At 54.4% G+C, this 26,313-nt stretch overlaps 11 protein-coding genes across 11 annotated transcripts; 7 read left to right on the top strand and 4 right to left on the bottom strand.

Annotated features, from left to right (window-relative positions):
* Positions 1-556: 556 nt before the first annotated feature.
* On the top strand, positions 557-2,338 carry A1O7_08867 (translation initiation factor eIF-2B subunit delta; the record flags this gene model as incomplete). Its single annotated transcript, XM_007762856.1, has 1 exon — positions 557-2,338. The coding sequence occupies one exon, from the start codon at positions 557-559 to the stop codon at positions 2,336-2,338; it is 1,782 nt and encodes a 593-aa protein (XP_007761046.1).
* Positions 2,339-5,525: 3,187 nt separating this feature from the next.
* Positions 5,526-6,542, top strand: A1O7_08866 (uncharacterized protein; the record flags this gene model as incomplete). The annotated part of the gene is made up of 4 exons (XM_007762855.1): positions 5,526-5,593; positions 5,644-5,769; positions 5,829-6,076; positions 6,136-6,542. The coding sequence occupies 4 exons, from the start codon at positions 5,526-5,528 to the stop codon at positions 6,540-6,542; spliced, it is 849 nt and encodes a 282-aa protein (XP_007761045.1).
* Positions 6,543-6,773: 231 nt separating this feature from the next.
* Positions 6,774-7,718, bottom strand: A1O7_08865 (uncharacterized protein; the record flags this gene model as incomplete). Its single annotated transcript, XM_007762854.1, has 1 exon — positions 6,774-7,718. One exon carries the CDS (start codon positions 7,716-7,718, stop codon positions 6,774-6,776), a length of 945 nt encoding a protein of 314 aa, XP_007761044.1.
* Positions 7,719-8,529: 811 nt separating this feature from the next.
* A1O7_08864 (uncharacterized protein) lies at positions 8,530-9,591 on the top strand. The gene has a single exon (XM_007762853.1). The coding sequence runs from the start codon at positions 9,134-9,136 to the stop codon at positions 9,581-9,583; it is 450 nt and encodes a 149-aa protein (XP_007761043.1). The 5' UTR covers positions 8,530-9,133; the 3' UTR covers positions 9,584-9,591.
* An 801-nt stretch (positions 9,592-10,392) lies between these two features.
* Positions 10,393-11,004, top strand: A1O7_08863 (uncharacterized protein; the record flags this gene model as incomplete). The annotated part of the gene is made up of 1 exon (XM_007762852.1): positions 10,393-11,004. One exon carries the CDS (start codon positions 10,393-10,395, stop codon positions 11,002-11,004), a length of 612 nt encoding a protein of 203 aa, XP_007761042.1.
* Positions 11,005-11,174: 170 nt separating this feature from the next.
* A1O7_08862 (DNA polymerase alpha subunit B) lies at positions 11,175-13,246 on the bottom strand (the record flags this gene model as incomplete). Its single annotated transcript, XM_007762851.1, has 3 exons — positions 11,175-11,348; positions 11,410-12,850; positions 12,909-13,246. The coding sequence occupies 3 exons, from the start codon at positions 13,244-13,246 to the stop codon at positions 11,175-11,177; spliced, it is 1,953 nt and encodes a 650-aa protein (XP_007761041.1).
* An 887-nt stretch (positions 13,247-14,133) lies between these two features.
* Positions 14,134-15,147, bottom strand: A1O7_08861 (uncharacterized protein; the record flags this gene model as incomplete). Its single annotated transcript, XM_007762850.1, has 2 exons — positions 14,134-14,863; positions 14,918-15,147. 2 exons carry the CDS (start codon positions 15,145-15,147, stop codon positions 14,134-14,136), a joined length of 960 nt encoding a protein of 319 aa, XP_007761040.1.
* A 1,478-nt stretch (positions 15,148-16,625) lies between these two features.
* On the top strand, positions 16,626-17,831 carry A1O7_08860 (uncharacterized protein; the record flags this gene model as incomplete). The annotated part of the gene is made up of 1 exon (XM_007762849.1): positions 16,626-17,831. The coding sequence occupies one exon, from the start codon at positions 16,626-16,628 to the stop codon at positions 17,829-17,831; it is 1,206 nt and encodes a 401-aa protein (XP_007761039.1).
* Positions 17,832-18,508: 677 nt separating this feature from the next.
* Positions 18,509-19,904, top strand: A1O7_08859 (uncharacterized protein; the record flags this gene model as incomplete). Its single annotated transcript, XM_007762848.1, has 4 exons — positions 18,509-18,893; positions 18,956-19,105; positions 19,160-19,516; positions 19,585-19,904. The coding sequence occupies 4 exons, from the start codon at positions 18,509-18,511 to the stop codon at positions 19,902-19,904; spliced, it is 1,212 nt and encodes a 403-aa protein (XP_007761038.1).
* Positions 19,905-20,694: 790 nt separating this feature from the next.
* On the bottom strand, positions 20,695-21,225 carry A1O7_08858 (uncharacterized protein; the record flags this gene model as incomplete). Its single annotated transcript, XM_007762847.1, has 1 exon — positions 20,695-21,225. The coding sequence occupies one exon, from the start codon at positions 21,223-21,225 to the stop codon at positions 20,695-20,697; it is 531 nt and encodes a 176-aa protein (XP_007761037.1).
* Positions 21,226-21,980: 755 nt separating this feature from the next.
* Positions 21,981-23,531, top strand: A1O7_08857 (uncharacterized protein; the record flags this gene model as incomplete). The annotated part of the gene is made up of 1 exon (XM_007762846.1): positions 21,981-23,531. The coding sequence occupies one exon, from the start codon at positions 21,981-21,983 to the stop codon at positions 23,529-23,531; it is 1,551 nt and encodes a 516-aa protein (XP_007761036.1).
* Positions 23,532-26,313: the final 2,782 nt, after the last annotated feature.

The raw sequence follows: 26,313 nt of genomic DNA, 5'->3' as shown, positions 1-26,313 counted from the left end.
ATGGCAGTCCGCCAGAACTGCCACCCAATGGCTGTATGCTGGAGGCGTCAAGATCGCTGTATTCAAGTGTCGAGGTATCGCTTGCGGCAGTCCAAAGTAACTCTATACCCCGTCTGTCAACTTTCCATAGGCACGTAGTGTTCTGTTGAAAGCACCGGCACTTCTGTTCTGCCCGTCTGGTGGTTGACTCGCTGGTCACCTGCTACAGGAGCGATCAGATATTGTTTCAGATGCAGTGTCGGTCGGACGAGAGCGGCTGCCGACAGAGAAATGAATACTTTCCGAACGTAGAAGAATAGGTAAACAATATGTCAGGGTAGTGTGATAGAGATGTACCAGATGGGTGCCAGATGCCAGAAGCAGTGGTGGTCGGCCTCTCCACGTCTTGGCAGGGCTGAGGGGAGGAGCCAGTGAAGCCTCACCAGCATTTCTGGAAAATGAGTCAAATGCTCACTACGACTAATAACCTACCGCCCAGAGTCCTCCTCCCTTACCCACACCGAGAGAAATTCCTCCTGACACTGTGCACGACTTACCGCCAGAGTGTCTACCAGTCATGGCCGACTCGAATTCGAACTCGGCTAGTGGCGGAACTTCTCTCAACCCGAAAGCCGCAGCGTTTGCCATGCCTACGCCTGACGAAACTGCTCTCTCAAACGGAGACTCCCTAGCCACGGAAAATGCAGTGTCCAACGGCCACGAAGAAGCGAAAGGATCGAAGAAGACCAAGCCACGACCGGATGTGGGCCCTCGGACGACTACAGAGCAAAACGTTGCCGAAGCGGGGGCTGGAGTCAAACTGTCGGGCGCTGCGTTGAAAAGGCAGAGGGCTGCCGAGAGAGCAGCGAGGAGGGCGGAGAAAGTCGCCGCCAAGGGGGAGCAAGCCGTGGAAGAGAACCAAGCGCAAGCGCAGGCACAGGCGCAGACTCACTCAGGGACTTCAGGCGCGAAAGGCGAGGCACAAAGACGGCCGTCGACATCCAAGAGGGACAGCGAGACAGGCTCCCACCATAAGAGGACACCATCTGGGAAGGGCTTACCGATCCGAGGAGGACCACAGCAACAACAGCAGCAGCAACAACAACAACCACCCCAGTCCGGAGCCGGCGACAAGGAGAAACGAGCCGAAGTCAAGCGCGTCCCCATCTTCGCACATCTCTACCCAAAGGAAAAGAAGGCCACGCTCTCTGGGGCGGGTCGAGAAATCCACCCGGCGGTGGTATCGCTGGGCCTGCAACTCCGCGACCATGTCATCTGCGGAGGCAATGCTCGCTGTGTAGCCACCCTTCTCGCCTTCAAGAAGGTCATCCAAACGTACACGACGCCGCCCGGCGTCGCCCTGTCACGCCACCTACTGACCCATCTGAACCACCAAATCGCATACCTCCGCAATGCTCGCCCGCTCAGCATGTCCCAGGGGAATAGCATCCGCTGGCTCAAGAACCTGATCTCCACCCAGGCCGTCGACACCACGGACAGTGAGGCAAAGTCCAACATATGCCAGGCCGTCGATCTCTTCATCCGCGAACGCATCACCCTCGCCGACGAGGTCATCGCTCGCGAAGCGAGTGGGCGGGTTGAAGATGGAGACGTCATCCTCACGTACGCGAAGAGCAGCATCGTCGAGAAGACACTGCTTACCGCCCACCATCAGGGCAAGCAGTTCAAGATCATTGTGGTTGATTCCAGACCGATGTTCGAGGGCCGGAACCTCGCGCGCAGCCTTGTCCGCGCCGGTCTCAAAGTGCAGTACACGCTGCTCTCGGGCCTCTCTGACGTGCTCTCGTATCACGCACCAGGCGACGCAGTGACAAAATGCTTCCTAGGCGCCTCCGCCATGCTCGGAAACGGCAACCTACTCTCCCGCGCGGGGTCGGCCATGGTGGCCATGATGGCCAAGGAGTGCAGCGGCAAGAACAAGGCGCGTGTTGTGCCTGTCGTCGTCCTGTGCGAGACGGTCAAGTTCACCGCAAAGGCCGCGTTGGATAGTATCGTCCTGAACGAGGTGGGTGACGCGGACGCGTTGGTCGAGGTCGAAGAGGTCGAGATCCTGTCCTCGACGAAACCACCGGCCACTCCCGTAGACGCCGGCAAAGGCGGCAAGAAACAGCAGGGCGGCGGTCAGAAGGACAAGGACGACGAGGATGCGGACGACAAGAACGCGTCAAGAGGGCTTCAAGGGTGGAAAGATCAGCCGAACCTCTTCCTCCTGAATCTCATGTACGACGTCACGCCGGCCGAGTTCTTGGATCTCGTGGTCTGCGAGTTGGGCAGTCTGCCGCCACGAGCGGTGCCGGTGGTCAATGGCGTGCATGGCGATGATCAGGCCCTGGCTTGAGATTTTGACGGTGTTTATGTCTTCGAGTTTACCGTTAACTGTCGGTGAGATGATTATATGTGGCCACACGGCTGCGGACAGTGCAGAGTCTCTGAATTACTTGTACTAATCCTTACCCGAATTTTCTACGGAGCATTATAATTCCTATAATACCGTGGCGGTCGTCGTCCGCCCATAATGGTGCAGAAGATATCGCGAGAAGAGATGAGGCGAGCAGAATGAAACGATTTTGAAGATATGATCTCGTTCCTCAGACTCACGTTTTATGAATCCCCCCGTTTAGCATGCCATGCTCCCCGCCAATACTGCAGGATAGCAACGTTCATGACGCATTGGAAAAATTGGTCTGCCATTCCCCAACATGCTTGCAGCCTTCTCCGCTCAGCCACGCCGATCGATCACTGCGAGCTCCGAGCGTCGCTTGCGGCTCCATTGATTTCTCTACCGCGAAACTCTGATATCTCCCCCATCACCCAAGATCACCACACTGATCTCAACCCAGTTGCATCTCGTCCACGTCGCAGAAATTTATCGGTGCTTCGACGAACATATATGTCAGCCAGCGTCCCGTTTCGAAATGTCTCGCTTTCACAATATCTTCTGCTCGAAATGCGCGGGCACAATATTCGTACCTTGATGAAGCCGATATCCTGGCTCTTCTCCCGGAAGCACTGACGGCAGATGTTCAGGCCATACTTGCGGATCAGACCGGCCGTGTGGGTGCAGACTCGGCTATAGGACCACAATAGTGTCAGTAAGATCCTTCTTCCTCTGGCTAGTTTGGCATCTAAAAATGGCTGTCCTCCAAGTCATGTTATATGAATGACCCTGTCTTGTACCAAAGCCACCTCTGCACGTTGACTGGCCTACGACTCGGAGAATATCCGTTCGACGCCTCGCTACCCAAATGTAATTTCCATCTCTTTGACACAGAGGCACTGAACCGGTGCGACATCTTCGGATGCGGGGAACGTACCATGATCGAGAACCCTTGCCGTAGGTTCGGGGCCGCGAGTACCAGACGCTCTCGTGAGACATGGTTGAGGTGTGCGCGGGCGGACAAAGAGGACGGTTCTGAAGTTTTGACTGCCGCTGCTATGATGATTTGACGTTAGAAACCAGGTCGTTCGAATAGTTCGAGGTGCAGGGATTTCGAATGTCTGGTGTGCGCGAATCAAGTCTCGCGAAGACTTTCTGCAGGATATTGTGTACTCACATTTGGGACTACGCAAGAGCTGGACGTCAAGTTCTAATCGTCACGTTGAAATCGTGCCTGCGACGAACGCTGAAGTCGAAAGTTCTCGGCGCGATTTCGAATGTGGGATCCACAGTGCCAAGGAAATTGAGGCCCTCCACGTGACTACTAGGGTAGAGCAGAAGGTCCGTAGAGCAACATGGACTCCTCGTTCCACCCCAGTACTGCCTGTCCGGGCCTGTTAAGGTTCACACACCGACTAGCAATTTTATCCGCGAGGCAGCGCAAGGCTACGATTTTCTAGCTGATCACCTCTCTCACTCCTTTCCCTGGATAAACGCTGACCCCTTGCTTCCAGCGAGATAAAGCATGGTGCCCCTGGATCCGGTGGCTTATGACACCCCGTTCGGCCGCATGAACGTCTATTCGACTGCGCTCTAGCCTCGTCTGAAGCTCGGCTTGGGATCATCATCACCGTGGCACCGTCTCACTGTCTACTTGGCTACTACCTCTCCCCTTGTACAGTATACTTTTGCCTAGGTATTCAACCACTTTCACATTGCGGCGCACTCGACATGATACAGCACAAGTGGGCACGTCAGAGACATCAATCGTCCGCCATCCGATCTGCAAGCCGCTGTACCCGTATGGTGAACATATGGAGTGACCACAATTCTCCTCCGGTTTTTGACCAGCTCTATACAGAAACACACCCGCAAGGACGGGCACCTATTAAGGACATATCGAACATCCTTGTACTAATGGCGTCAAGATCCTCCAGTTTTCGAATCTACACAATACTCGAACAATCCTCGGCACATGTTGTCAATTGACCGGTCCATGCGTCTCACCTCTAGTTGCTCGTTCAGCCACTCACTTGATGCGACGGCCTGCAAAGCAAAATCTCCAATCGTCCTGTGCACGTGAACTCAAGACTTGTACATTCACTGTGTCTGTGTTTCCCTCCGCCTCCGCGTCAGGGATTGGATATGGAGACGCGTCATCTACGCGGCCAACCAAAGGGCACACCTTCAGGAAGTTGACGTGCATCCTACGGATCCCTAAAGTGCTTCGGCAGACTTGCAGCCACAGAAGCTCAAAAACAGAACACTTCTCTCCCTCGGATGCCGCCATTGCTTGCAGCTGCACCCTCACCTTCCTTACAAACTCCCAGATAATCGACAGGATAGGCCACAAGCATTTTCGTCGCCCACCGTACACGGCAATCGTCCTCCAACGGCCATATACGGCCGTAGCCTTCTTCGAAATCATCGCGATCCGCCAACAGGTCAAGGTGTTGGTTCCTTTCAAGATAGCGTTCTGTTGAAGGCGCACTCTCCCCTCACTATACTACGGCCGTAATTATCTGACCACCCAGAGGGCACATATAGGAGCAGATTTCAAATCTAGCGAGAGTGTCGTATGACCCATCGGTAAGTCGCTGGGGGTGCTCTTGACGTATACTCGCCTCTTTGAAGTATCGGCTTCAACGCGGTAATGTGGAGTAGATCCTTGCATTACCGGTGATCTGCCGCTCATCCCCGAGGCCGCATAATGTATCAGTCCTGGTGTAGCACTAGGTAAGAACCTCATGTACTAAGAATATCCCTTTGTCGATATCCAGGAAACCCCCGGTCAATCCTACACGTGCCTTATCGACTAATGAGATGGGAGTTGAGACTATCAAATCCGAACACGGGGAGCTTGACGCACTCGAACAGCCGACCCTAACGGTGAACACTACTTAGTCATGGTATGGATATGCGTCTCACGGCGTGGTCTCCGAGAGTCAGGTGTGTCCATAATAGTAAGCTGGCGACCTGGCTGGATTGGACGAGAAGCCATGACGAAATCCATTTTTATCATATCATCCCAGGGGTAATCTAGTGAGCTGCATTTGCTGACATGAAGACCAGGGAGTATTAGTATACGAGGTTGAGCTGCGAGAAGAACCTCCTCAATCTAAAGCTCTACTGTGGACTAACAGACACGATGGGCAGCAATACTGCCGAATCAGGCGACAACTACATTTTGTCTCGAAATTTCCTGTCGTCTGCTCGGTAATTATGTGCAGCACCAGATTGAGCCTTGGACTCGCTGACGTTCAAAGACTTACAGGGCAACACTCCCTGTTCGTACTGAAGAATGGCTTTTTGCTAAACCCCAAGATCGCCAAGCATATTCAACATCAACATACCGAGTCATTGGAAATCGCGGACATTGCTGCCGGAAATGGGTGGGTGGAGGCCCAAAGCAAGAAGCACTAAAGCACGTCACTGAACAGCTGTTGCACAGGATCGTGGGCCTGACATTGGCTCATGAGTATTCGCGGGCCAAAGTCCTCGCCCTTGACATATCCGCCGATCAGTACCCTCCGGTCTGGACACGTCCGAAAAACATCGACTTCGGGATATGGAACTTCTTCGACGCCCTTCCCCCTGAGTTTGTGGAAAGGTTCGATGTCCTCCATATCAGGGCGATTTGTGCGCCTCTACTCGCTGGCGGTAGAGAGGCGGTCATCAAGAAGTTTGTCCAGATGCTCAGTAGGTCTCTTCTCCATCCTGCTGGACCGGTCTACCGTCCACTGACTACCACCCGCTAGAACCCGGCGGCTACATCCAATGGTACGAAGCTGTCAACCAATGCTTCGCAGAGTTGGATCACTCGCTAGACCCTCTGCCCCTCAGCGCGAACTACTTCAAATTACTCGACAAATATACAGGGCTGTTCAGCTCTATCCAGCAGTTTAACAGTCTTGCGACCGAGCTAGAGAGCGAAGGGTTGGTCGAGGTCGAGAGGGCGGACTCTCCAATTGTGCCACATCTCCTCAAGCAGGAGACCGACTTCGTTCTATGGTCATGCGACGAAGTATTGGATACCGTGCGTCGGAAGGGCGGTATTTTGGATATGAAGGAGCTGGAAAGGGCTCGGGACCAGTTGACCGCGAAAGTGGCTCGCGGGAAATGCTTGACTTACACTATGGCGACCTTTATCGGACGGAAGCCCTGACGTGTAGTGTACGGTAGTAGCTTGAGGCACATCGCTTCATGACAATTCGCCATCACGGCTGCCTTCCTTAACCAACAGGCTCACCAACGAAGCCGGTAGTATAGTACACAACAGCGCTAATTAGCGACCGAGAAACCTAGGCCCTCCAGACAGTACTGAATATTGCAACAGTCCTCCAGCCTTGATCCGCCTATATTATCATACCATAGGATGTCATCATGTCACCACGTATTACCAGGACGTCAAGTAGATCCTCCAATCATGCTCGTCCTTGAAGCCCAACATGCGCCGGATCTTCCTGTTACTAATAGGCGCCTCGCTTTGCTCGAGCCCTCCCGTCTGTGGTATATGTGGATACAACCCGCGCAGAAACGAGGCCGTGTCCGAGCTCTCGTTCGTGATCGTGGTATTCACCGCGTTGAACACCTGGAACCCGAGCCCCGAAGTCAACAACCCACAATGGCACATGGCGCCCAGGTCCCGCGCGTCCGTGTACGACCAGCCGTGCTGGAACCACTTCTCCGGCTCGCGCACGTACCCGCGGAACATATCACCTCCCGTGTATTCATGGGGCTCGAACACGCGGCCGATCCGGAGGCAGTAGATGTCGACGCCGAAGCGGGCGGCGTAGCCGCGCGCGACCCGCTCGCCGCAGAGCTTGGACAGCGCGTACGGGTCCGTCGGGTTGGTGTCGCATGCCTCGGTGACGGGGAAGCTGGCGTACTCGAGGTCGCCCTGGCCGAAGGCGACGCCGTACACGGTCACGCTGCTGGCCAGGATGACCTTTTTGATGCCGAGCTTACAGGCGGCCTCGACGACGTTGTGCGTGCCCAGGACGTTGATGCGGAAGGTCTCGCCGTCGCTGACGACCATGGGCTTGTTGATCCCGGCGAAGTGGATGACCGCGTCGACGGGGCGGGGTGGCTCCGCCGGGAACGGCTCGCCTAGCGTCATGTGCGTGTTGAGGGCGCTGAAGACCTGGCCGCTGTCCGTGAGGTCGCATTTGATTGTGTGGACGTTTTGAAGCGCCGAGAAGGTCGGATCTCCTGATGTGGTGGTCGAGAGGTCCACCAGATCGAGGTTTATGACTTGGTGGCCGTGGTTGACGAGGGTTTGGATCACATGCCGGCCGACTTTGCCGGAGCCACCTGTGAATGCGACTCGGAGGCCGGGCATGGTTCACTTACAAGTGGCTAGGTGGGAAGGAGATGGCGGCGGAGGTGGTGATGGAGTCAAGAAAGAGGGTCCACGTGTTCCCTTGGGAAGTAAATGGGACAGGAAGGGATATAGAGCACGGAGTACGATCGCCTAACAGTTACCCGCTGTGCTACTGATGACAAAGAAGGGGTCATGCAAGGCTCTGTCATGCAGGCTGCAGACGGCAGATCGAGGGGTGGTACTGGTGAAGTAGATACAAGTTGCGCGTACCTCATAGCAAGAGAGCTACTTTTCGATAAAGCTTCCATCCTGCGCGAATAGCCAGACAATTTCTGCGGGCCCAGAGCTGACTGAATGATGTTGTGTCCTTCAGGACATGCACTTCGTCCAGTGCGACGAGTGCGGGCAGCTAAACACCAGATACTGCAGGGGATTGCTCCACACTGGTCGTCTGTCAGACTAGGAAAGTGAGGGTGCTCGCTGCCAGAACGTGCGGTACTATGATCTAGGAGTCGCTCCAGAATCATTGATAATTAGAAGATTAGGTATGGGAGCTCAGTACCAACACCTGCCCTCCAAAATAGCGCGCCCAGCACAAGCGACTTCAAGTTGGTGCTCGAAGCAAATACTCCTATTATCTCCACCGCCATCGCCTGTTCAGACCTCTTGCTGCCGTCATTATTCAACCCTCATCCCTACTTCTCTGTATTCCCTGGCGTCGTGATGGCACAATACTGCACGCAACCAGCCGTTCCGTGCCCTTCTTCACACACTGCACTCTTCCAGCCCACATGTAGATCTCTCCCCGAGAAGGCGCACACCTCTTACGATGACCGCGAAGCAGAAGTTTCGGATGCTTCACGTCTTTGGATCTGCACAGAAGATCTTCGAAATCATGACCCAAGCCAGCGCGCGAATTGAGGGCACCACGGAGAGCACCATAAAACACCTCAAATCCCCACAGTCCACTTCTTAAGCTGCCAAACGAGTTGCTCTTTCAGAACACCGCTTTCCTGGAAGCCGAATATCAAATCTCACTTCGCATTTGCTGCCGATGGCTTCGCCTCCTACTCAGGGGTCTCGACCCGACACTGAGTGATTTCAGTACGAAGCTGCGGTTTCTATAGATGCCTCGAGCCCAACTACCCGGAATATCTTCCCTGCCCTATCATGTGGAATCATGTTCAAATGGCGCCCTCCGTTTATGTGTGTCCGCTGTCCACGTGAGGGTCAGCACCCGTCTATGTCTAGCTGGAATTCGGCGGCATACGAATGTTGGTACTTGGCAGGAACTATTGATATTCGGATGAGTCGCTCATTGATCGAGTTGGTTTTTCGTGCTCACGAACGAGTGAGCGATATGGGTATGCCGTGTCTTGCTTGCGATCGAGCGGACTGCATCGCAAAGCGTCTTGTTCCAAAACGATGCACGCATGATTGATGGAGAACTTGTGCTTGCTACGCGATGGGGGCTGGACGCAGAGCTTCGTATGGATTGGGAAGACCAGTTCAAGCTCTTATTCTGGGCTTCTTGCTTGCATTGGCGAACCAATGGATGGCACGACAAAATACCGGCGTTACTCAAGGGTGCGTCCACGACCATGATGCCCTTGAAGCCCACGGAAATCCTCAAGTGCTCCTTTTGCGAATGTGACTGGCAACTAGATATGAATCACAAAACCGACACACATTTGAGGATGCTCTTTTATGTCCGGAGAAATTATGGACGACGGTGCGGAAAAAGGCAAGGGAATGAGCAAATTTTTCGTCGTGAGCCCGCACCGCCGCTGGATATCGAATCAGTCGCGCACAGAGATCTCCGTGCCCTCTTTGAGTCTGGAAATGAGGAAAGGGGGAGCACGGAGGGCACGGAGGTTTGCTAGCTTTCTAGATGAGCCGGCCTGGACAGCAGAGCCTCTTACAAGGGCTCCTGGGGCGTCGAAGTCGGACTTTAAAGCCTCCTCGTGGCGACACCTCATATACGTAGTCATGGGATTTCTATGACTCACATTGACTGGCTTCAGGCTCAATACCTGCAGCGGTTATGGCTGTAAGACCGGCATGGTCCTCACAGTCGCCCTCGTGCCCATACTTTTCGTCGGTCCTGTCAATGAGAGCGAGCGATGCGGAAGCCTTGCTGAGGCCGGCAATTTGCCCGAATCCTGAGTCGCTTCGGAGAAAGAGGTCCGTGGGCGATGGAAGGTCGCTGGTTTCGCTGTCGTCTTCAATCCCGTCATTGTCGGTTACGTCGTTGTTACGGGGTCTGGTAGCTCGGATGCCGCGTCTGTCGGGGACCATGAGCTGTTGGCTCCAAAATCTCTCGTTCCACTAGATAATTCTCGAGCGGAGTCCTGGTCAGGAGGTTATCAAATCCACCAAGGCGACGAAACCCGCATTGCTCGCAGGCTGTTCTTGTCGCGGATTCATAGTTGGAGGTATTTCTGGTCGACAATTGACTGTGGAGGCCGAATACGGAAGATTTGCCGAAGGCGCGATTTCCGAAAGACGGTGTATTTACTCGTGTTTGATACGCGATGAAAGTGGCCATGATTGAAGTGTACTATTTCAACGAGCCGGGAAGCAAGAGAACCGATTTGACTGTACACAGTAATTGCCGTCCATCTTTAAACTTGACGCTGCGTCCTCCTCGCTGACCAACAAAATCCGCCGCATTCGCATTCGCACTCTAACCATGTCCCGCGACTCCGCCGCCACGCACATCCACATGCGCTCCTCGCGCCTGGCAGATGTATTTGAAGAATTCTGCCGGCCGCCCTCCTCCACGGTCTTCGCACCCGCCGGCTCAACGGCAACGACCCAAGCCCACCAACAATCCGGCAGCGGCACGGGCGCGAACGCCAACGCCAACATCGGCACGACCGGCACGCGGGGCACGCTCGCGGACGGGAGCGGCATGACGGCCTTGCCGGGCCATTACCTCCCCTTCGAGGAGATCGCGCTGCCCCCGCACTTGATGCCGATCAATCCCGAGGACGAGGACGATGTCGTGCCGGACATGCACGCCGCGTTCGGGATCAATCGCGCGTTGAACCAGTCCACGGTCGGGGTGATTGTGGCGGGGGGTGCTGCGTCCGCGGCAGGGGTCGCGGGTGGGGTCGGCGGCAGCGGTGAGCCGACTGGGGAGGCGAGTCACGCGGGAGTCATGCACGAGCCGATCTGGAGGGATTTGGGCTTGGAGCGGTTGGTTGCGGATGGGCCGCGGAATGGGAACCCCGGTGTTGGGCTTGGGGAGATGGGGCTGAGGAGGGAGGGGCGGCGGACGGGGTTGCTCCTCCTGCGATAGGCCAGAACCGGGAAACGAAAGGCACAAAGGGAACAGTCATGACCACGCGAGGTGAAGAAGACGAAGACGAAGTTTATTGTGATATGTTTCGTTATCTTTACAGCATGATATGGCTACCGAAGACGTGCTTGGGAATCACAAGCCAAAGGGACTGTCCTCGACGCTTGTGACTATATCCTTACGACGTCGACTCGAGCGCGCTCGAACACGTTATGGATGACGGTCCGGGCTGACTTCTCCTCCTCAGACAAGATGCGAGGATGCAGTGAGATTTGGGAATATGTGCCGGCGGCCTTGCGTTTGGACAGCTGGCCCGGGTTGATCACCATCACGCTGTCGACGACCTGCGGGACAATGTCAGCAATCGCTGCAGAACATTAGTCAGATCCAGGACTTCACGCATACCTTGATAGACGGGGTCAGCATGCTCGGCAAGATCAGCACGTCAGGCTTGACTTGCATCCATTCGCCAAGCTTGTAAAAGCCGAGATCGAGGCACGCACCCGTGGCTTTCACAATGCCGTTGCTGGCCAACTTGTCTCTCGACATCGGCGGGTAAAGAGGGAAAAAATGTCGCTGGTCAATCAGGTAGCCCGGCAACCTCGTCAACAGGTCAGCCGTCGGACCATGCGACAGTTGCTCGCGACTGAGCTCGTATAGAATGTCTTGGGAGGAGACGGCGAAGACAACCTCGTTCAGCGAGATGAACGACGGATTGGGAAGCATGGTGACTTGTTTGGGGAGAGCAAGGTCTTTCTTTGCAAGTCGTGCTTGTGGCCAGCTGACGTGTTTGTTCAAAGCGTCCCGGACGCTGGGGATCATGATGATTGTGATGCTCGGTACAGCTGAGCAAAGGCGTTGGAGTGGTGCGGATATCCATAGCCGGAACAATGCCGCCAACGAGGCTTCGTGATTCAGGCCATGCACATCAGGCACTTCGAAATCTCCTGAAGCTAGCATTGGGTGCTCGATGTCCAGGAATGGGCCATTCAGTATCAAAGCATCGGCCATCGATTCCTCGGCCTTGTCACACAGCGCCTGGAAAGGCTCGAAGTCGAGGTTGTCTTCCGCAGTGAACGGACCAGAGGCAACAATGATGTTGAGAGGCAACGATGTCGAATCCTCCGAAACCTCCAGTCTCTCATTGATCGCCTCGATATTGTTTGGCAAAGAAGAGGGCATGGGGAGCTTTGGTATTGAGAGCACTTCCTTGACGGAGAAGTAGAGTCCAGAAGCATTCGTGCCTCGCATCGCAACGATTTGGCCCGGGAAGAATTGGTAGGATGGTAGCGCGTCGATTTTTAGCGGCACGCGGAGTCCTGCACCCATGCGTCTCGACATCTCCAGCACTAGCGATGCTGCATTCAGTTTGCCATCCGCAGTATCGCATGCGATCCTGCCGACTGCAACAATCTCGCTGGTACTTTGCGCGGCAGCATTGCCGAAAGACGAGTCTTCCAAGTTGTAAGCCTTCTGAACGATAGCCAGGAAACTGTCAATGCGCTCATCAAGCATTTCTGATGCCTCCGAAAGATGCATCGCCATCGGCCTATACTCAAATTTCTTGTAGTCTGTGCCCGAGACCAGTTTCAGGCGTGCTTGGGAGAAAGGCGCAATGGGTGCTTCCGCCGCCGAGAGGTGCTCATTGAGTGTTTCAATGGTCTGGCCTGCATTCTGTCGCTCCGAGAAGGGTATTCCTGAGGGCCCATCTGTTTTTGAAGCTTTGCCCGGAGGTTTCTTCGTGTCAGGCCGACTGACCTTCCTGGGCATTGGCGTGTCGAACTCCGATTTCCGCTTGATGCTGCCATTTCGTCGAGGGTGTGCATTGGGCGTGAGTTCATCGAGCCTTTCTCTGTCAGTATTGTTGTCGATGATACCAAGAAAGCAGCATGACTGTCACATACATGCCAAAGACGTCCGCTTTTCCATTAGTCCGAGGAGTAGCGTGCACGTTGCTTTTCCTGTCTTGCTTGACTGCAGATTTGGGTCCTGATTGTTGCGTCCGTTCACCTCTCTCGACTGAGTCTTGCACGTCCTTCGCGAAGAGGCGGGCCGTCTCGAGATCCAACTTCGTCTCCTCACTACCCATCTTCAAACAGTAGACCTCCCATTTTATAAACAGCTCGTCTGCGGTTAGGGAGTGGACACGGAGTACTGACTGCAGGACGTCCAGGATGTCTGGAGCAAGTCCATTGCCTGCAGGGTCGAAGCGCGCATTGAGGTTTTCTTTCACTTCGGTCATGCTGGCTGATATGTCGTGGTCTTGATGGAGGATTGGTCTGAGAACAGATCGTGGTTGATCGTAGACTACTTCGACGAAATGTGAAGCGGACGCGACGCGACTTTTGGACGCGTTAATTGCCAAGATAGGCGTTCCAGGCTAGCTGCTTCAAGACTGGCGTGCGTACATGTGAGATACTCCATGTGCGGGGCAGACAGGTATGGCCTCAATGGGTCTACACTTGGCTCGTGAGGTAGCTCATGCCTGCAGTTCGTATTCTGGACACTATCTGCAAGGCCACGCCGACGTCGTGCAAATATCTCTTAATCGGGATTTTCCCAAATCGTTCGTGGAAGATGATGGCAATTAGCAGCAACGGAGTCACTTGCCAGGTTTTGCCGAACGATACGAGGACACTCATAGATCCAGGTCAGCCCTCGACTCACATGTGGATGATGCTTCTACGCAGACATCCACTCCTTTGCGTCTTCTGATATTGAGTTACATGCGCTAACTGCGAGTTAGAAGTGACGAAGTTCCCAACTATCCACAAGATGGTGGTCGCTCATTTTCGCCCGGTTGATGCCCAGAACTACCCTCACCCAACTCCTGATCGGCTTCCTCCTCGGAGGTTTACCTCTAATTGATCTCGGTCGATTCCTTTCCGCATCGTTACCAATTTCCTCATTGTCTTTCTCCATCTACTTCTCTTGCCGCCCTCCACCCGACAGGCGGAAGGTCGTCTCGAATTCGGATTACCTGAACACGTGATAAATTCGATACACTCGGTCCAACTGATTGATAGGTAGATACAGAAGTTGCCAAAACCATGCAGTGGAACGCAGGCCGCGGAGGACAGATAGAGGCCGTAGATTGCCTTGCCGGGAGCGGCGATGTTGTAAACGCGGTTAACGCTGATAGGGACCTGTGATCGTTGTTCGTATTAGTGTCCAAATCCACGACTCGGTGAGTGTCGTCGGCTTCTCCAGGTAGGAAAACGAGATTCCGAGTAGCATCGGCTTCAAGGCAAAGGGAGATTTGGGATAGATGGAACGTACCCAGGTCACAAACAAAACAAGCGTGCACAGAAGAGCAAATTTTGCGTATTTCCAGTGGATCCTGTCGAAGCGGGAGGACGGCCTTCGCGAGGAAGTCTGTCCGTTGTTCTGCAGTATCGGCTGATCGGAAAATGTGCGGTCCAGAGCACCAGTGGGGGAGGTGGGGTGCCAAGTGCCGAACGGTGTCGAGGAAGTTGAGGTTTGATATAGTGATTCTTGTGGGTAGAGACCTTCTTCTAGTTGCCGCTGGAAGTCCAGCACCTCGCACGGTTGTATCAGTGCGGGTGTTGAGAAGGGGCCGAGCCCCTTGAATTGAACGGGGGGCAGCTGAGAGCTCTGCTCGCCGTTCGCGGTTGTCGCTACTGATTGTACTGGTTCTAAACTGACAGTGGGCCCAGTAAAAGCTCGCACGAGCCTTGAGAAACGGCGCTCTCGTGGCAGAGAATCACCGTCGGGCCGTGGGGCGGGCTCCTCCCTGTGTAGGGCGGATTCGGCTTTGGCGGACTTGACGCTCTTACGAACACGAAGGATCTGCTTGCCGCTAAGAGCGAGGAAGAAGATGGCGATAGAAACGAAGCACCTGGCCTAGTTGAGAAATTCTTCCTTGACAAGGGTCGTTGACAATGAAACTCACCATATCGGTACGAAAAAAGCCACGAGCCGGATGATCGCCGACTCCTTCGCAATCCAACACCAAAGTGTCGCGGGGCCGTAGACAGTCTTGCCGTTAGGCCTCCAGAACAGGTAGGTGAAAGCTTGGATGAAAGGTAAGATGAATGCTAACAGAACCGCAGCAAGATCGATCTTTCTCAGTTCCGTGGCATTCCGTTTGGTCCGAACAGTCAGAAAGACGTTAAACGCCATTATCATCACCTGTGGTACAGATTAGATTAACTGCTCCATATATTTGCCTTGGACAGGTGCATAGGGCTAGAGCGCACAAGTAAGGGATCTGTCATAAGAAACCAAGTGAGAAGGAACCCCTGAGTCTGGCACCAAGCGGAATTCCTTCCAGCGTGAACAGGGGCCTGGGCCCAACTGTACGAGAGGCATCCAAAGAAATTGGCGACAGCAATGGAGAACGCCAGGCGGTTGACGGGTTTGCGTAGCGGCGGATAACACAGGAAGCTGGTTATCGTAAACGACGAACCCGCCAAGGACAGGCAGGATGATATTCTGGCAACAATTTGGAAGTCTCGTAGCTGCTCGGGAGAAAAGGGCTGGCTCGGTTGTTGGGACATCTCAGTTTCGGCATTGTGGCACCCTATGGCTCGTGGTTGGATACTCTTTGCGATTGATTCCGCGGTCGAATATGGTCTACAAGCTGCAAGAACAGGCGCATTGGCGCCTCTCGTGCGCTCACGGCGCTCTCAACCCAGGTTGACTGCTGCTTTCGTGGTTCAACAGCTCTTGAAGGATTGTAGCAGACGTTGCTGAGGTGCGAAGGTATTGCAAAGGCTCGTCTGACGGGGAAACGAGTTATGAGGAAGAGCAGCCAGGCAGAGCAGCGCCCCTCAAAGGATGGATGGCTGGAGTGCTTGATCAGTTAATCATGGGGAAACTCCCGACTGACCCTCGAGCTTGGAGGAAATCGGCAGTGATCGCCGGAGGTTATAAGAGCTGAAGGTTGACTGAGCTGACATACTCGGCTGGTTAGTGGACAGAATAGGCGGCATGTTGCTTGGTTCCAGTACTGCTCATGGGAGAGAAGCGGCCAGAGACACGCCGGTCGTGGCAAGCAGAGGAGCTACTGCAGTAAGCCGCGAGCTTGCCTTTCCCTCTGCCGTGCATATTCTGAGCTTAGCTATTGGGATGGTTCGAGCAGTCCTAAGCGGACTTAAACGAGGTAGTGAGGGGAGGTGAAATGAGAATACGGAGTAGGGGGAAGCGAGATTTGGAGGCTGGGCTTCAGCTTGGTCGATTCACACGGCAGGCTTTCCATTTGAACGCAGTTACTGGAAGCCACAGAGAAGACGCACGCCGACTGCTGGATGGGAGCTTACCGCGCCCATGTAGCAAGACAGCTGAGATAGTTATAAGCACCGAATACAATAGGTATCATTGAGGTCTCGCTCGTCGAGAATGCGGACAGATGTTGTGGCTGTAGCTCCAGCCTCATAGCGGGGGAAGCTGGAGCCCACATGGCACCCACATGGTCAATCTAGGGCGCTTACATAAGTGAAGCGGTGAAATTGACCCATCAGGCTGCCCGGCACAGGGGGTTCCGTCGTGGCTTCTCGTTTTCCCCAACATTCTCAAGCCGTGATGTGAGCTTCATCGTTCAACGGTCTGCCTGACCACCTGACCCCTCTGACCCACCACTCAAGCGACAATCCCACAATATGTCGGTAGACGTGGCAAGCAATGCGACAACATCCAATGGGTCCGCCGACCCCGAAAAAGCGGCTGCGGATCTGGCGACACGAGTCGGACAGGTGAAAATCGAGGACGACACAGCCCCGGCGGTGGATATACCTGTGCACGATGTCAACAGTGCAAATGAGACTGCTATCGCCGCCAACGGGAACGTAGCAGAGAAGCACGCCGAGATTGCATCATCTGCTCCGAAGCTGAACCTCCCTCACACCGCTTCTGATGGACTTATCAAAACGCCGTTAGCAGAGCCCCTAGACACCTCGAAGCCCGTTGTGAGGCCAGCATTGACGGCGGAACAGGAGACAAAATATGCCGCAGTCTACAAGAATGTGTCTGCATGGACCGAGATACCAGAGACATCAGCCAAGGGGTCCAAGGCCGCAGCAATGACAGACTCGGAGCGCATGTTCCTGACACGGGAATGCCTACTCCGCTATCTAAGAGCTACAAAATGGAATGCGGCACAAGCTGAGACCAGATTGAGAGATACGCTGGTATGGCGACGCGAGTATGGCCTCGAGAAACACACAAAGGACTATATCTCTGTCGAGAATGCCACTGGCAAGCAACTGATTCTGGGTTGGGACAACGAAGGCCGACCATGCCAGTACATGCGGCCGTCCAAGCAGAACACTGAGCGGAGCGACAGGCAGATTCAGCATTTGGTGTTCATGCTTGAGCGATCGATTGATATGATGCCACCCGGGCAGGAGACTTTAGCGCTGCTCATCAACTTTGCAGAGACTAAGTCCGGCCAGGGGGCGACCGTGTCGCAGGGCAAGCAGACACTCAACATCTTACAGAACCACTATCCGGAACGCCTTGGAAGGGCTTTGGTGACCAATGTGCCCTGGTACATCTGGGCTTTCTTCAAGCTGATCAATCCATTCATCGACCCTTTGACGCGTGAGAAAATCAAGTTCAACGAGGACTCGGGCATCCATGTACCTCGAGAGCAGCTACTGAAGGAGAGCGGCGGATTGGTGCAATTTGAGTACGACCATGAGATATACTGGCCGGCTCTCAATGACTTGTGCGAGCTGAAGCGGCAAGAGTACCAGGCACGATGGGAGAAAGGCGGAAAGAAGATCGGAGAGTACGAAGGGTACCTCAAGGGAGGAGACGAGAAGTCGCTGGTTGAGCGGGAGACGGAGGGTCAGTCGTCTGTTTAGAAGGGATCCTACGGGTGATTGGCGGCGTCCAAGGCAATGCAAGCGATTAAATAGACCAGGCACAGGCGCAGGCACAGGCACCAAAGACCGCACAGATGATAGGAACAGGAACAGGCATCTTGTCTTGTGACCGGAAGTTTTGTTTGACTGCGCTCGGCTGATTTTCACATGCTATTTTAGCTTCTGACTCTTAATTAAACCCACCGAGTCTTCGTGAACCGGTCACCCCTCCCTCCCTCCATTTCCATTTCGGAACAAATCTCCGCGCTGGCAGCCCTGTGCGAGTACTCGTACTGTGGAAAGGGTGAGATGGCGCAACGGGAGGGACATTGCGTGCATGCTCGCAAACACGAGGCCGATGTAGGTAGTGTTCTGTACTTTTTACCTTGCAGAATAAGGCTTCTTGCAGACGTAGTTATGCTCCAAATCCTCTCGTTGTGCGACCGACGATCACTTCTTCACTTCACTCTCTCGCCTCGACCCGCTCTGCCCTACCCACTTTCCTCTCCCGCCTCCCGCCTCCAGCTTTGACTTGGGCAGACTGCCCGCTTTCCCACGTTTTCTCCCCACTCTTCCTCGTCCGTCGTCCTTTGTCTAAGCAACAAGGAAATCTACCGTCGCACGCGCGGGAGCAAAACACCTGTCAAACACAAAACCATGCAGTGTGGTCGATCGCTATGTCAGAAGATACAGAGGTGACACCAGCGCAGACGCCTACCCCGCCAGACGGCCAGTCCAGCAGTCCTCGTCAACAACCACATCAGCACCCACGCTCCCAACATAGCACCCCTCCTTCATCTCACTCCAGTCACGATGCCCAAACCACATTCGTGCGTCCCGCAGATCTCCTCCGACCGAAGCCAGTGCCGCAACCTTTGGCACCTCCTTCGCGGCCGCAGCCCGAACGTCAGATCGACCGCGATGAAAGAGCCGGGCTACAAGCGTGTCGCGACTTCCTCCGTGCGCGCAAGTGCTATGACGTGCTGCCACTGAGTTTCCGACTGATAGAGCTGGACGTCGGGCTTACGGTCAAGGAGAGTCTGCAGATTATGGTACAATGTGGTATGTCTCGAGACGCAAGACCGAATGGATCAAATGAGGCAGTCTAACTGACTTGTTGGAAGGCATCGTCTCTGCGCCGCTATGGGACTCGAATACCTCCACATATGCCGGTCTCTTGACGGTGAATGACTACCTCAACGTCGTGAGATACTACAATCTCCACGCCGACAAGCTAAAGGACGTCGATAAACTCCTTCTTAGCGACTTGAAGGGTACGCCCTCTGTCCCTGCCTACTTCGCTGGCGCACTCACTCATGTTGTGCTAGATGTCGAGAAAGTTCTGAATGTCAGAGCGCCCGAAACTGTCAGCGCCTCTCCCGAAGCGATCCTCTACGACGCGTTGCGCAAGCAGCTAGTCTCCCGGGCTCGTCGCATACCCCTCGTGTCCTACGACTCCGATACACAGCGCACCATGGTCACGTCGGTAATAACCCAATACCGGATCCTCAAGTTTATCGCCATGAACGTGAAAGAAACCGACATGCTGAAGAAACCTCTTGCAGTGATCAAGTTGGGCACGTACACGGAGATTGTGAGGTGTAGTATGGATAGCAGTGTGTTGGACGTGGTCGACATCATGGTCACCAAGAATATCAGTTCTGTGCCTGTAGTGACGACGGAGGGTAAGCACCACATCCCTTCGTGCAATTTCTCACCAGAACTATGTCTTGCTAATGTACCTATTTGATAGGTGTTCTCCTCAATGTTTTTGAAGCCGTCGACGTGATCGAAATCCTCAAGTCCGGCGACTATGGCAATCTGACCTGGACTGTTGGCCGTGCGCTCAGCGCTCGCTCCGCCACACATCCAGGCATATACTGCTGCAGCATCGATGACGGCCTAGACACCATCTTTGAAACGATCAAGAAGAGCCGTGTGCATCGCATGATGGTCGTGGATGACAGCAACGTCCTCAAGGGTGTCTTGAGCTTAAGCGACATCTTGCACTATCTGCTCGTGGACGGAGAGGAGCACGGCCATGTCGAAGGCAAAATGACTCTTGGCGCGTGAGTCTCGCATCAGGCGGTAGATACACGCATCGCAATTAAGGGAGGAGAGGCAGAGAGACTGTGTACTCAGGGTCCAGCCAGCAACAGGAGGCGTTAAAAAGGTCGAGTTGGGATTAAGGTACTCGAGCGATCCCCGGGGTTCGTCGGAACAGGGAGGATACCAGCATAGGATCCGACAGGAGCATAGCCCGGCGTTACCAAAAAATGGTGCGGGTCACCAACTGGCTTAGGGATGGGTGGACGGATGAATGGGTAACTAGATGGACGACCTGAATGTGCTTCATGAAGATTTAAGTACACGATGCAGAATACCGTCAGATTCAAATGATGCTGATAAAAACAGGCTCTGGAACCCTCTTGCTAGGACACAATGATCATACATTTCATCACTCCGTGGATTGCTTGTTTCTTCATAGGAGTGGTGGAGGAAAGCATGTTCTTTTATGTAACGTGGATTACATTATTACTGTCGCTGGAAGCAATTAGCAACTAGACATGGCACCATCCGATTTTTCTGCAGGAGTAGGGATTCCTCTATGACTCCAAGTCACTCCTGTCCTCCTCCGTATGACGGAGTAAGGACTATCGGCCTCCCTTCGGCTCGTCCATCAGCCACAAAGAGCGATTAGCCATAGCTGAAGTGTCACATATGTAAAATGGCAGAAACCGTCCTCGTCCACAGGGCGGCTCCGACCTAAGACTCTTGCTGGACTTACTGCATGAAGAACCTCGTGTGTGAATTGGTTGTGAGCCGCTTGGCACCTCGTTTTTTTGTGTCATTCTCCATCCCTTCACAGCTTCAACTCTCTAGCCTCGCGTGGAGGCTTCGTCGCATTGTTCTGATCGCGCTTCCGCCACTTGAGGCGCAAAAGACGTCGGGTCCCCTCCCACTCAGTCGGAGACTCAGGGCCCAACATGATGTACTCGTGGCCGTCTTCCTGGAAGAGCTCCGCCCGTCGGACTTGCAACGTATCGATCAAGTTCGGGTGCATGCTGATTTGAGCGTGGTGGATGATCGTCCGGGGTGTGCCCGGTTCGGGTCGGGGTCCCTCCTCGTCGAGGTAGAAGGGACCGCCATAGGCCATGGTCTTCTTCGCCGCAGCGGCCAGTTCTTCGGTGGTGCCGTGGTTCCAGTCGTGCTCGAATGGTCTGAGGTCCCCTGCTTGGAGCAGAGCCGCCATGTACCCGTCGTGGGTGTACATGATTTGGCCCTTGGCGTCTTTGCCCATGGGGTAGACGACGTCATTTGGATCTTCGGCGTTGATGGCGATGTAGTATACGAGATCCCAGGTGCCGATGATCCGTGAGCGGAAAGATGCCATTGTTGCGGGTGGTGTGGAGAGCTGGTCTTGGGGTACTGAGGTGGAAGTGGAAGCAGACATCGTGGTATTTCAGAACTTCAGAATGATGGAGGTTTGCACAAAAGGAGAGATAGGATTGTCAAGCGCGGCAAATAAGCAAAATACCTTAGTTCTGCGTCCCGCGGTGTTTGTACAATTCTGAGGCGTGGTCAAATGGTATGGGAAAGCAAGGGATTCGCAACTTGACGTTGGGAAGGCAGGAGCCGCCGACATCCAGCATCACTTGCGGTTTTCTTGTACGCCACCAGCGAGTGACTCCTTACCTTTGAGTTCGTGAAGTCCGATTGACAAACCGGAGACTTCTCACTGCAAGGAGGCTTGTCATCACTTCATGATGTAGAGCATGCTCGCTTGGTATCAAACGGGCGTATCATGCACCTGCATATTCCTGCATGCACGGCTGCGGCCCTGAAGCCACCATGAGCTGATGGGGAGTGAGTGTGAAGTGAAATGAGATTGGGATTGAGATCCAAACAGTCTGTCGTTGGAAGGTTGAAACGTTGAAACCATTCAGCTGGAGCGGGAAAACTGTAAACTGTCTGAGTCCTGACTGTCTGGTGTGACGTAGTGCTCAGAGAGCCGTATACTCCGCCGTATCTGCAACCGGACGACAAGCGGTCTTCACTGTACAGACTTTCAAGACAATTAGAAGAGGCAGATTCAATACCACACTTCCCGAAGTCTAGTCCACCTGCCAGTTGCAGGGCATACTCAGCATGCCGCCACCTATGCCAAATCCTGCGAAGCGGTTTACTGCAAACCCCGCAAGACCCGTTGGAAGGTATCGTCCCGGCAAGCCAGTTGCGGAGCAAGAATCCTCTGACGAAGAAGAATCAGAGGAGGAGGAGCAGCAGCACCAGCAAAGCCAGAAACCTCCACAGAGAAGACCGCAGCCGCGTCGACCGCAGCCCGCAAAGCCCCAGGCACAGAGACAGGAAGAAAGCGAGGATGAGGACGAGGAAGGATTTGTTACGGACGACGAGGACGCTACTACTGCCACGGCGCCGAAAGTGACAGCGCCGCAGAACAAGGCACAGACACCAAGTTCGCGGCCGGCGGACATCAAACAGGAGTCGGAAGCCGAGGAAGACGAGTCTGAAGACGAATCCTCAGAAGACGAGGAAGACGAGGAAAGCTCCGAAGACGACGCCCCTCGGCGGAAGTTCCAACGTCCTACATTTATCAAGAAATCAGACCGAAATCTATCATCTACCCCACAAGCCTCCAATGCTACGCCCGAAGCGATCACAAATGGCACGCCTGTGCCCGACCCCGAGATGGACACGCAAACCCGGCGGCTCGCACAAGCAGAGCTCCTTATAAAAGACAAACTCGAACGGGATGCAATTGCTCGCGCACAAGGGAAGAAAGCATGGGACGATGACGACGACGTCCTTCCCGAATCAATGGTAGATGACACAGACGGCCTCGACCCGGAAGGCGAGTATCAAGCCTGGAAACTCCGCGAGTTGAAGCGTCTGAAACGAGATCGCGAGGCCCTCATTGCACGAGAAAAGGAAATCGAAGAAATCGAACGGCGGCGGAATCTTACGGCGGAAGAACGTGAAAAGGAAGACAAAGAATATCTCGAGAAACAAAAAGCCGAGCGCGAGGAGAATCGTCATGAAGCTTCGTACCTAGCTCGGTACCACCATAAAGGTGCTTTCTTCCAAGGCGACGAAGCAGCGGAAGTCCTGAAGAGAAGAGACGTCATGGGCGCACGCTTCGAAGACCAAGTATCCGACAAGTCCGCGTTACCAGAATACATGCGCATACGTGACATGACTAAACTCGGCAAGAAAGGAAGAACGAGGTACACGGATATGAAGAACGAAGACACGGGACGTTTCGGTGAGGAAGTGATGAGGTGGCGCGGGAGTGGTGGTGGACCTGGCTTCGGGAGGAACGCTGACTCTGCCATGAAAGGCGTTGATGAGCGGTTCCTACCTGATGATCACCGAAGTGGAGGGACGCCTGGCCCGACGGGTGCAAATGCGAGTGCTGTTGCCCCACGGCGCGAGAGAGGCCACGACAATGATAGGAACGGAGACGGGTATCCGGACTCTTATCGGTCCCGAGAGAGAAGCCGGGATCGGAGAGGTGATGAGCCCCGCAGGCGGGATCCGGACAGAGACACGCGGAAACGCTCATATTCTCGATCAAGATCTCGTTCGCGGTCGCCTCGGAGACGGAAGAGAGATCATTCTTACGAGCGGGACCCGAGAGAACGTGGCGACCACCAACACAGAGACGGCGTAAGGGCCTGAGCACGAACGCCTGGGGATAAGAGCTTGCTACCTCCAAGCATTTCCTCTCGCGCAGACAGCATGGCAGCCCATGTGTCTATTTTGACGAGGCAGGCGCAAGTTGATGTGATACAGCAGTCAATTGAGGTGCTCATGTCATATCTGAGCTTTCGTCGAAAGAGATCAGATAACTCCTCCGTCCAAAGTCGGTGTCCGCTCAGTTCTCCTTGTACATCCTTCGAAGGCTACGTGGATGGAGTGGCCTCGATGATATCGCCACAACTTGTGCCGTTACCCGAAGACAATCTCATCTTACGCAGGAACTCTATGTGACTGCGAGAATTAATCTCGGCTCTAGGTAATGGCGGCCCGACGAAGAACCCAACATGTCGTTCGAGGCTGATGGTCAGTTTCCCGCGACCATTCTCGAAGAGAGTGATCCGCCAAAGAGTCGGTGGGTAGCCGCAACAGTCGTCCTGGGTCGTGTCGACCTCATTCCGCATCACGCATCACGCATCACGCTGCATGCTCTCCGTTCGTCCCTGGTTAGACTTCTCCCAGCAGAGAGCGCCCAGTAATTCAAACACAGTGACAAGAGCTGGTGGTAGTCTACCCGCTTCCGACCCTGTGAGCCTTCGATTTCCATGTTCAGAAATCCGTCCGTCTCGTCTTGTTGGTGATACGCTGTCACATTCTTGCTCGCAGCATTTAGGCCGTCACTCGTCTCTGGCACGCTGCCTCACCATCTGGTATCGACATGGTCACTCCTCTTGTCATACCGGTATGGTACATCTTAGCTTGTCCCTGACGCCCAGGAACATCATCATCACTATCGACGACCTGCAGCTAAACGCCATCTGTTTGAAGCCTTGGATTGAGATATAAAGAAAGCCTGCTTCTTCAGCACCTCGTATTCTCGCATCTTCGCCATACTAGACTCTACCGCGATCACCCTCGTACTCAAGAGACACAGAGTATAAAGTAAAGCCTTGCGCACACACCTCATTTCACGCACCTCGTCGCACACACCAAAACCATGGAATATATCATACCTGCCTTCAGCTTCCACTCCACACGAGGCGACGACTTCCAGGAGTATACCTCGCACTCACCCCGTCATCCATGTGCATCAGAGTCTGATCTGAGCCTTGTTCATTGCACACGACCCAGATATCAAGCTCGCCCAGCGGTCAAAGTCGCAACCGAAGCCGCAATCGCAGCCATTAACCGGACGAGTCGACTTCCAACACCCCTTCCCAAGGAGAGGAAGTCTAGACGAGAAGTCGTCCACTTCAGCCTGGGGCCAGTACCGCCTCCGCCTCCTGCTCCACCGAACGAGCAACGTCGTCGACGCAAGAATATGAAGGCGGCCAAACTGGACGCTCGATGCCCTCGACGCAAGGCTACGAAGGTTCTCGATCCGGCTCCTGGCGCTCGAAGTCACCCTCAGGTCCCGACCGCCAGCAACCACAGCCACGGCGAAAGGCGCGGGGAAAGACGCCCCAGACACGAGTACAAGGCCGCCACGATGTCGGACGATCGAGTGGATGATACTGCTCCTTCGCCTGCTCATCCCAAGTCGAACGTATGCCCACGTGGGAGCCACTCGTACTTTGCCCCGAGATCCGCATCGACATCATCGACCCGGCCCCTGCAGATTCCGTCGACCTCCACTCACACGCACGAGCCGTCTGACGTACGGATATGGTGAGATCTCCTCGGTGCGCATGCGGTGTGCGGCTACGCAATACTGATGCGACGGCATTCTTGACCCGGCGTGATTGGCCACGGACTCGTCTCAGGTATGGGTAGGGCTATGTATGGGCACGGCTATCGCCCAACGGGATCCGCTCTGTCCGGCGAAGACGCAGACACAAACAGTCGCAGACGCAGAGGCCTCCTTTCACTCGACCTCGAGTGTACAGGGACGAGGAAGGAGGTATTGGTGGGAGCAGGGGCCGGGGCATGTCCCCTCAAGTCAGGCCCAAGACCAGGGCCAGGAGCAAGACCAAGACCGCGCTGGAAGTCTGTGCCGTCGAGATGGTTTCTGTGGCGGCGGCGTAGCTGGCAGTAGCGCTATTGGTCGTATTCGAACTCGATGTTTACGGGGTGCACTGCTGGCTTGGGACTATTGTATTGGGTCTGGTTCTGGTTCTGGTTCTGGGACTGGTCCTTGTACCGGTACCGGCACTTATGCTTGTACCGTGTACGTGAGCATTGCGTGAAGCATTCCATATGATATATCGTGTACTGACTGTCTGGGTGCTCACTGCTGTATGTCCTGAACCGGGAAGTCCTGACCCGGACAGGCATGAATCAACCACTTGGTGATCGTATTCTAACTAAGTAAGTACTGTAATCTGCGTGGCTGCCGTCTCGGTCACCGGCTGATGTCGTGGTTACTCCATACAATACGACCGTCCCATCTACAGTATGATCTCAGACGTGTCGGTGCGTGCTCCGTACAGTGGCTCTTAGATATCGTCGTCAAGAAGTACATTAAAGTACAGTGACGAGCGTGGATTGTCCGGACGACGAGGTTTCTGAAGCTGGACCATGAATTCGAGTATTGTCGTGGCATAGCAATATGCATACCATAGCCAGCCATAGCCATGCTCATAGGGATGGAACATGGACACAGCGCTCCTATTACAGTACAGTACTGCGCTAGAACTGAAGTCGTGGAAAAGTGCATACTTTCGTACACGATTACCACTGTGCCACTGCCACTGCAACTGCTATTTCCTTTGCCTTAGCCAAGGTATCCCCCGCTGCGGCCAACGGTATTGACTCATCTCCTCCT

The sequence above is a fragment of the Cladophialophora yegresii genome (genome assembly GCF_000585515.1).
Source record: "Cladophialophora yegresii CBS 114405 chromosome Unknown aczIN-supercont1.6, whole genome shotgun sequence".
Classification (NCBI taxonomy): Eukaryota; Fungi; Ascomycota; class Eurotiomycetes; order Chaetothyriales; family Herpotrichiellaceae; genus Cladophialophora; species Cladophialophora yegresii.
This window is presented reverse-complemented; position numbering and strand designations above follow the sequence as displayed.